The 8,884-nt window shown below is 54.6% G+C and overlaps 1 protein-coding gene across 2 annotated transcripts; it reads left to right on the forward strand.

Annotated features, from left to right (window-relative positions):
• Positions 1-1,838: 1,838 nt before the first annotated feature.
• CXXC1 (CXXC finger protein 1) lies at positions 1,839-7,504 on the forward strand. Of its 2 annotated transcripts, XM_081150180.1 has the most exons (15): positions 1,839-2,089; positions 2,879-2,997; positions 3,100-3,200; positions 3,487-3,722; positions 3,814-4,002; positions 4,410-4,436; positions 4,514-4,756; positions 4,920-5,027; positions 5,172-5,356; positions 5,657-5,864; positions 5,944-6,054; positions 6,195-6,244; positions 6,390-6,486; positions 6,829-6,981; positions 7,064-7,504. In XM_081150180.1, the coding sequence occupies exons 1-15, from the start codon at positions 2,087-2,089 to the stop codon at positions 7,208-7,210; spliced, it is 1,977 nt and encodes a 658-aa protein (XP_081006306.1). In that variant the 5' UTR covers positions 1,839-2,086; the 3' UTR covers positions 7,211-7,504. The 2 variants fall into 2 exon arrangements, with proteins under 2 accessions (XP_081006306.1, XP_081006307.1); XM_081150181.1 differs by lacking the exon at positions 4,410-4,436 and having other exon boundaries at positions 7,064-7,499.
• The last annotated feature ends 1,380 nt before the right edge of the window (positions 7,505-8,884 follow it).

Genomic DNA, 8,884 nt, shown 5'->3' on the forward strand with positions numbered 1-8,884 from the left:
TCTGCTATCTATCTCCCTGAGTAGGGTGATTTACTCTATCTACCCTCTGGTTGGGGAGGATAAGTGTAAACCATTTACTCTTTTTTTTAAAAAAAAAAATGTTTCTATTGATTTTAGAGAAACAGGAAGGGAGAGGGATAAAGAGACAGAAACATCGATGAGAGAAAAGCATTGATTCACTGCGCCCACAATCCAGGCATGTGCCCTGACAGGAATTGAACTGGTGACCTCTTGGTTCATAGGTGATGCTCAACCACTGAGCAACACCAGCCAGGCTAACCATTTACTCTTACGTGTCCTTGATTAGGGAAGATACAAGTTTGTGATTTACTAGACGGCTGCAAACTGCTTGGCCATTTACCTCTCTGTCTCAGTTTTCTATTCCGCTTGTCCTGGCTTATCTCGGTATTGTGTGCCTTATTGGAAGCTGAGTTTTGATTGTTCATGTATCTAGTTTGTCTTTTAAGAGTTAACTCCCCTCAAATCTCAATAACCTAGCTTTTCAACTAAAAATAAATAAAAGAAAAGCAAATTAAACCCAAAGCAGAAGGAACGTTATCCCATGCACCAAGAGGTCACTAGTTCCATTCCCCGTCTGGGCACAGGCCCCGGTTGCAGTTCTGTCCCCAGTAGGAGGCGTGCAGGAGGCAGCCAGTTGATGTGTTGCTCTCACATCGATGTTTCTCTCTCCCTTCCTGCCTCTAAAACATAAATTAAAATGCTGAGGAAAGGTGGGGCAGCAGAATCCTCGGTAGTAAATAAGTTGCTATGTCCAGAGCCAAGAAATCCAGGAAAACTGTCCCCCAAGGGTGAAAAATCCCATTTTTCCCAGACCCTTCTCCTGAACCCCAAATAAAGTCCGACTCTGAATGTGGACATTTACCATTTACTAGGACCAGGACTTCCGCATCTACTGTTTTTTTTGGGGGGGGGGGAGGTTAGGGCGGAGTGAGGAGTGGGGTGATAAGCCTTGCATGTAAAGTAACGCTGACATGTACCTCATTTAACCTCCATGGTAGCCCAGGTTAGAGCATTACCCTGAGGGGATGTCTAGCTCCCTGACCTGAACAGATTTTCTTTATTGTACATAATTTACATTTAAAAAGTTGCTCTTATTGTAGAGATTGTTGGATATGTATGAAATGAGAACCAAAGCGGGCATCACCGGGAACCAGGCAAATCTCCATTCCGGAGGGGCGGGGGTCCGGGGAGGGCTCGGTGAAGCCAGTTGTCAAAGTAGATTTCAGGTCTGCTTTGGTCCAGCCACTTTTCACCAGAGGTGGGGAGGCCACCATTGTTTACAGCCTTCCTGGCTGCTCTGGGCTAATTCTCGCAAAGGCCCGGAGGCTGAACCGTGCCAGGCCCGGCCGAGCAACTGCAAGGCATGAGAGCGGGAAAGAGTGGCGGGAAGCGAAGCGGGACAATCTGCCGAAACACCGTTAATATATGCGGAACGTAAAAGTGAAAAGTGATTAGAGAAATGAGTGCGATTTCACCCGGGTAGTGTTTCAGAAGCGGCCGCTTTCCCTGTGAACTTCTCTGCAGCACAAGCGACGGGCGTACGGAATCCACCACCAAGGCAGCCTCGTCCTTCTGGAAGCCGCGAACAGGACGCGGCCACGTGCAGTCTGTGAGCTTACCCATTTCGGCCATCCTACGGAATCAGATTCCAAGATGAGGGCATCTGGATCAAAGTCGCGCAGAAGGCGCGGCCATATTGCCTCTAACTTCGAGTCCGTACAAACGGTCACAGTACGGATTCCGCCGACAAGATGGCGGCGCCCACAGGAAGCAGCGGTCAGGCGCGGCCATGTTTCCTGCGAACTGTGGACTCGGCCGCCGTACGGCCCCGGTAGCCAAGATGGCGGCGCCTGAGAGAGAGTCGGGGATTTAGAAGGGCGACCACTTGCTTGTCGCGGAGTTGACGCGCTGGGCTTGCGCAATAGGAGTACGGTGCCCTGGAGGCGCGACAAGAAGCGGAAGTAGTTGTGAGTACCTTTGCAACCGCCGCGGACGCCGGGGGAGTTGTCTGCAGGTTCGCGGGTCGCTGGCGGGGGTTGCGAAGGGGTACTCCAGGAGTTGAGAGATGGTGAGTACCAGGTCCACGGAGAGCGTCGGCGGTAGGGGCTGGTGGGGGTTACTCATGGTGGGGTTGGTCGGCATGGGGGTCTGTGGTAAACCCGAACGGGAGTCTGTGGGCAAAATTGTGGGGGCCTGTGGGGAGCCTTAATAGGGCTCTGTGGGCAGAACGATGAGGGTTTGATGGTCCGGTTTTTTGCGATGTATGAACCATTTGGGAGTTCTGTGATGAGCCATTGTGGGAGTCTGTAACAGAAGTTTAGTGGGGAGCCCTGATAGTAGTTCCTTGGGGTCTGGATGAGGGATTCTTCGACCAGAGTAATGGGTTTGCGATGAGTCGCGTCGGGTAGCCTGTAGTGCCCGCGGTGACTTTCTATGGAGGGATCCGTGGGGGACCACGGTGGGACAGGGTATCTGTGGGGTTAGTAAGGGAGGTTCTGTGAGGAACTGTGATAGGAAGCCTGTGGATAAATTACGGGGTGTTTGTGAGAGCCTGTGATGGGGGTCTGTGAGGAGCCAGGACGGGGGCAACGTGGGGTGAGTGGTAGGTGTTTGTAATGAGCCTTTATGAATGTGTGGACAGACTGATGGGGTGTCAGCGGGGTAAGTATGGGAGGTCTGGGGCAGAGTGGTGGGGGAGTATAAGCAGAGTAATGTGGTGTCAGGGGTGAGTGATGGGGACCATACTGGAAATATTTATGAGGAGCCGTGATGGGAAGTCTTATTGGCAGAGTGTTAGGGTCTGTGGTGAGCCATGATGGGGGTTCTTGAAGGAGCCATAATGTGGGGGATCCCACAGGACGGGGATGGTTCAGACCCCGAGCCTCCAGATGCTGGGGAGGACAGCAAGTCGGAGAATGGGGAGAATGCACCCATCTACTGCATCTGCCGCAAACCAGACATCAATTGCTTCATGATGTGAGCCAGGGGAAAGGTGGGCGGGGCTGACACCTGTCAAGGTTGGGTGAGGCTGATGGGTCTGGCCCCTCACATCTCCACCACTCACCCCATCCTCTGCAGCGGGTGTGACAACTGCAATGAGTGGTTCCATGGGGACTGCATCCGGATCACTGAGAAGATGGCCAAGGCCATCCGGGAGTGGTACTGTCGGGAGTGCCGAGGTGAGGGGTGGAATGGACAGGGTAGGCAGGTGGGGCTTAGAGGGAGGGGGAGGAACCATAATGGGGGGCTGGGTCATGGGGAGTACTGGTATATTTCTGTGGGCAGAGTGGTTATTCTGTGGTGAGCCATAATAGAGGGTCCCACTAGAGGGGCCAGCTCTGTCCTGGAGTACTGGGGAGAGAGCAATTGGGTAGGACAGAAAAGGAGAGAAGAGCAAGAAAGAGTTCTGAAACAACCCAAATCCCCTGATGCCAACCCACCCTGGCCCCACCCTCTGCCCCACAGAGAAAGACCCCAAGCTGGAGATCCGCTATCGGCACAAGAAGTCACGGGAACGGGACAGCAATGAGCGAGACGGCAGTGAGCCCCGGGATGAGGGTGGAGGGCGCAAGAGGCCTGCCCCGGATCCAGACCTGCAGCGCCGGGCGGGGTCAGGGACAGGGGTTGGGGCCATGCTTGCTCGGGGCTCTGCTTCGCCCCACAAATCCTCTCCACAGCCCTTGGTGGCCACACCCAGCCAGGTGAGTGGCTGCAGTGGCTGGGATAGGTAAGGTGATTCTACCTCAGGCCCTACTTGGGTTGTTGATTTGTGTTCTGGGCTCCTTCCCTCAGCATCACCAGCAGCAGCAGCAGCAGCAGCAGCAGATCAAACGGTCAGCCCGAATGTGTGGCGAGTGTGAGGCCTGCCGGCGCACTGAGGACTGTGGCCACTGTGATTTCTGCCGGGACATGAAGAAGTTTGGGGGCCCCAACAAGATCCGGCAGAAATGCCGGCTGCGTCAGTGCCAGCTGCGGGCCCGGGTGAGCATGGGCAGAGCTGGGCAAGGTCAGGTTAATGGGCCATTGTTTTCAAGAAGAGGTGATTAAGGCTAAAATTGGTGGGCTAGGTAGAGTGGGGACTAATTGCATATAGCTAGTTGAAAGGAGCCTGGCCTATCCAGATGGATGGGGCATGACCAGGTGTGCTGGGCTAGCAGGGGAGCCCCTAACCCCAGGTGGGCACGGTAGGGCTAGGTGTTTCTAGGTAGTTAGGCATAGCAGGCAGGTAGGGCAGGGCTGAGCAGGTCCTGGCTATCAAAGATGGGGGTGCATGTGTGCCTGGGGAGGCAAGGTAGGGCTAGTTGGTGGGTCGAGCACTTGGAGGGGCTAGGGCCAAGCCAACCTCCATCCACCTGGGGCTGACCTGGGCCTTCCTCCTGCCGGCACAGGAATCGTACAAGTACTTCCCTTCCTCGGTGAGTCCAGCCTCCCAGGGCAGGGCGGGACATGCGGGCAGATTGTTCAGGGCCAGTCCTGAGATTCTGCCCTGCAGCTCTCGCCAGTGACATCCTCTGAGTCCCTGCCAAGGCCTCGTCGGCCGCTGCCCACCCAGCAGCAGTCACAGCCACAGAAGCTGGGACGCATCCGTGAGGACGAGGGGGCAATGGCATCATCAGTAGTCAAGGAGCCACCTGAGGCTACAGCCACACCTGAGCCACTGTCAGATGAGGACCTACCACTGGACCCTGACCTGTATCAGGATTTATGTGCAGGGGCCTTTGATGACCACGGCCTGGTGAGCAGGCAGAGCATCCCATGGTGGAAGGGTGGTTACAGAAGCAGAGTATCCATAATGAAAAGAGAGGAGGCAGAGGGTATGGAAGGCTGATTTGGGAACTGAGTAGGTGGTGGGGTAGTCATGAATGGGGCAAGGGGGTCAATGTATGCCTCACTTGCAGCCCTGGATGAGCGACACAGAGGAGTCCCCATTCCTGGACCCTGCGCTGCGGAAGAGGGCCGTGAAAGTGAAGCATGTTAAGCGTCGGGAAAAGAAGTCTGAGAAGAAGGTGATGGAGAGGGTGAAATGCATGTGGGAAGGCAGATGGCAGGGGCTGAACGGGGCGAGAGCCAGAAAGGGATGGGATGCAGGGGAGACAGGAGTATGGGGCTGACTTCAACTCTACCCTGTCCGGACCTGCCTGGTCCAATAGAAGGAGGAGAGATACAAGCGGCATCGACAGAAGCAGAAGCACAAGGACAAATGGAAACACCCAGAGCGCACCGATGTCAAGGATCCTGCATCACTACCGCAGTGCCTGGGGCCTGGCTGTGTGCGCGCTGCCCAGCCCAACTCCAAGTATTGCTCAGATGACTGTGGCATGAAGCTGGCAGCCAAGTGAGTTATTCTTGGAGGGTTCAAGGGAGTCAGGGAATATAGGATAGGGCTTGACAAGATCCCTCTGTATGTTTGCCAGTTACCTGTCTACCATTCAGTCAATCAAGCATGCACCTATCTGTCCACCCATCCATCCAAAATTCAGTCACTCACCTGCCAGTTCATGTACCATCCAGTCACCTGTTTACTTATCTTTCAACATTTAGTCACTCATCTATTCTGTCATCTTTGGCTCACCCCACTTATTCATCTTGTTGCTTGCCACCTTTCTACCTGCACTCCTCCCACTGCTCCCTGCAGCCGCATCTATGAGATCCTTCCCCAACGCATCCAGCAGTGGCAGCAGAGCCCCTGCATTGCTGAAGAACATGGCAAGAAGCTCCTTGAACGCATTCGCCGTGAGCAGCAGAGCGCCCGCACCCGCCTTCAGGAAATGGAGCGTCGATTCCATGAGCTTGAGGCCATCATAGCACGAGCCAAGCAGCAGGCTGTGCGGGAGGATGAGGAGGTGAGCGAGCATGGGCATAGCAGTCCAGGGTCCAGTACCTGGTCCTGCCCGGCCTCATCGTTCCTTCCATCCCATGCAGAGCAATGAGGGTGACAGTGACGACACAGACTTGCAGATCTTCTGCGTCTCCTGCGGGCACCCCATCAATCCACGTGTTGCCTTGCGCCACATGGAGCGCTGCTATGCCAAGGTCAGGGTGTCAGCCTGAGAGGCCAGTTGGTGTGGGAACAATAGCGGGTCTTTGGGGGACAGATGTGTTGTCTGAGTGCTGTACTGGGAGGGCATGCAGCACACATCCACAGTTCTTTCCATTTTTGCTCATCATTCCAGTATGAGAGCCAGACGTCCTTTGGGTCCATGTATCCCACACGCATTGAAGGGTGAGTGTGGGTGCTACGTGGAGTTAAAGCAAGGTTAATGCTGGGGTCAAAAGTAAAATGTTGGGCCAGGATGTCGTGATGGGCAATAGGTGGTTCCCCCTTCCTTCTCTCCTTTCACTACCCTCTTTCTACTCCAAACCCCCAGGGCCACACGACTCTTCTGTGATGTCTACAATCCTCAGAGCAAGACATACTGTAAGCGGCTCCAGGTGTTGTGCCCGGAGCACTCACGGGACCCCAAAGTAAGGTTTTCCCTCAATTTCTCACATTCTGTCACTCCTCCCTTCTTCACTGCCCTACATTCATCCCTTTCTTCCCCCCCTCCTCCTTCCTTTCCTACCTGACCACTTTCATGGCTCCCACATTCCCTGCTTTGTCACCCTTCATTTATCTCGTTTTTCCTGTCTCATCACCTCCTATCCCCCCCTTTCCCTGCGTCTTTACCCTCTGTTCCTCCCCTTTCCCACTCCTTTCCATTCTCCCCTAAACACCATTCTTTTCATCCTCCCTGCTTTCCTGACCCCTTCCCAGTCTACCCTCCTTTCTGCCTTACACCCCATTCACCCCATGCCATCTTCCTGCAGGTGCCAGCTGACGAGGTATGCGGGTGCCCCCTTGTACGTGATGTCTTTGAGCTCACAGGTGAATTCTGCCGCCTACCCAAGCGCCAGTGTAACCGCCATTACTGCTGGGAGAAGTTGCGGCGTGCTGAAGTGGACCTGGAGCGTGTGCGCGTGGTAGGTTTTGATGCTGGATGTGGTCAGGGTGAGGTGGGTCTTCCAGAGCTCCATGTCATGGCTCCTTCTGCTCCTCTGGCAGTGGTACAAGCTGGATGAGCTGTTTGAGCAGGAGCGCAATGTACGCACAGCCATGACAAACCGGGCAGGATTACTGGCCCTGATGCTACACCAAACCATCCAGCATGACCCACTCACTACCGACCTGCGCTCCAGTGCTGACCGTTGAGCCTCACTGGCTCATACATCCTCACAGCCTGCATTCCAGGCTGGGGAGCTGCCTGGAATCCCCCGTTTGTCTTTCCAGTGGTCCCTCAGTTTCTCCTTGTGCCCATCCACCATTTGACTGCCCATCTGCCCTTACCAGAGGGTCTTACAATTTCTTCCTGCCTTTGTCTATCTATCCTTCTGTTTCTTCATTCTTTGTGCCTGGGTGGAACCGTGCAGTCTGCTCACCCTTGCTTCGTTTCTCCCAGGTTTTGTTAATAAAATTTTGAAGAACCAAACTTTGGTCTCCAAACTTCACTCAGTTGCATCTGAATTCTCAAACTGTTGAAGTAGATGGGCCAGTACATGTGTATAGCCTGGGAGTATACACAGGTGGTACCCAGTAGGTACAGGTTCCCCCCTTGGGCTGTGGGCATATGACCTGCTGAGGGAGAGCCCAATGACCTACATTCACAGTCCCTCATTTTGAGATAGTGGGTATACAATCAGCACTCATTCAGTGTGTAGCTGATTTACCACTCCTGTGTGAGCATTAATATTCTCCAGACCAGCACTGGTCAGGTAGCTCAGTTGGTTAGAGTTGTACAAATACACCAAGGTTGTGGATTCAGTCCCCGATCAGGGCACATGCAAGAATCAACCAATGAGCCCTGGCCCATAGGCCTGTGCACCAAAGGGTCGCAGGTTCATTTGCAGGTTCAATTCCTGGTCAAGAGCATGTACCTAAGGATCCCGCCTGTGGGAGGCAACCAATCCGATGTTTTTTTTCTCCCTCCCTCCCTGCCTCCCACTCTCTAAAAATAAAAGGAAAAATATCTTCAGGTGAGGGTTAACAAAAAAAAAAAAAATCAACCACTGAATGCATAAATAAGTAGAACAACGAACAGATGTTTCTCTCTGTGTTACTCAAATCAATTTTAAAAAAAAGTTCTCCAGACCAGAAGTGTATTCAGCGATGGACACAAGGGCCTCTCTTTTCTCATAAACCCCTCTTTTGGAATATGCATGCAGCAGGATCCCACTAACTTTGTGCCAGGAACCCCATCTGGCCTCCCCTGGTGGTCCGGTCCAGTCGGCCCCACAGCTTGCCCTTTTAGGGATGGACGCGGTCTCACCGGTTGGCTGCACGACCTGGCCTGTTTACTTCTAGCGCGGCACCGCCCCCTTCTCCAGTTCCCGCGAAAGGAGCTGGGGCGGGCGCGACTGAACTGTCTGCGCGCGCTCCTGCAGCAGTTCCGCGGGGAGGAGGCAGCGGGACGCAATAGTGCCGGGGGCATTTTCGCGGGGACGGCAGAGCACAACACAGGCGTGACCTAGGCTAGTGGAGGGCTCAGGCACAGCCCCAGCCCTCGCCACCCCTCCCTCCCGGTTACTCCTTGTGGAGACCGCCTGGGCAACGGAGAGCGCAGGTCCAACCCCAACCCTCCACGCCCCCTTTGGTTGGGTCTGGAGGGCGCAGGCGCAAATGAGGTAGGCGGAGTAGGGAGAAGGCGCGGGTTGATGAAGCGAGAAGCTTTGGGACTGCTGGTTTCCCGAAGGGAAGCGAGCTTAATTGGACTTGGGTGCGCAAGCGCAGCAGGCCTGACAAGGGGCGCGCGCGGCTGTGGGACACAGCACGCAGGCGCGCGATCCTCCCTACTAAGGGCAAGTGCCAGCCGGGCAGTAGCGCGCAGGC

This window comes from Miniopterus schreibersii, assembly GCF_964146895.1.
Source record: "Miniopterus schreibersii genome assembly, chromosome: 10".
Lineage (NCBI taxonomy): Eukaryota > Metazoa > Chordata > Mammalia > Chiroptera > Miniopteridae > Miniopterus > Miniopterus schreibersii.

Excerpts from the sequence above, each read along its gene's own strand:
- CXXC1 (XM_081150180.1), top strand. Across the intron at positions 2,998-3,099 it reads GACATCAATTGCTTCATGAT|CGGGTGTGACAACTGCAATG; the intron begins GTGAGCCAGGGG and ends CATCCTCTGCAG. Across the intron at positions 6,245-6,389 it reads TATCCCACACGCATTGAAGG|GGCCACACGACTCTTCTGTG; the intron begins GTGAGTGTGGGT and ends CCAAACCCCCAG.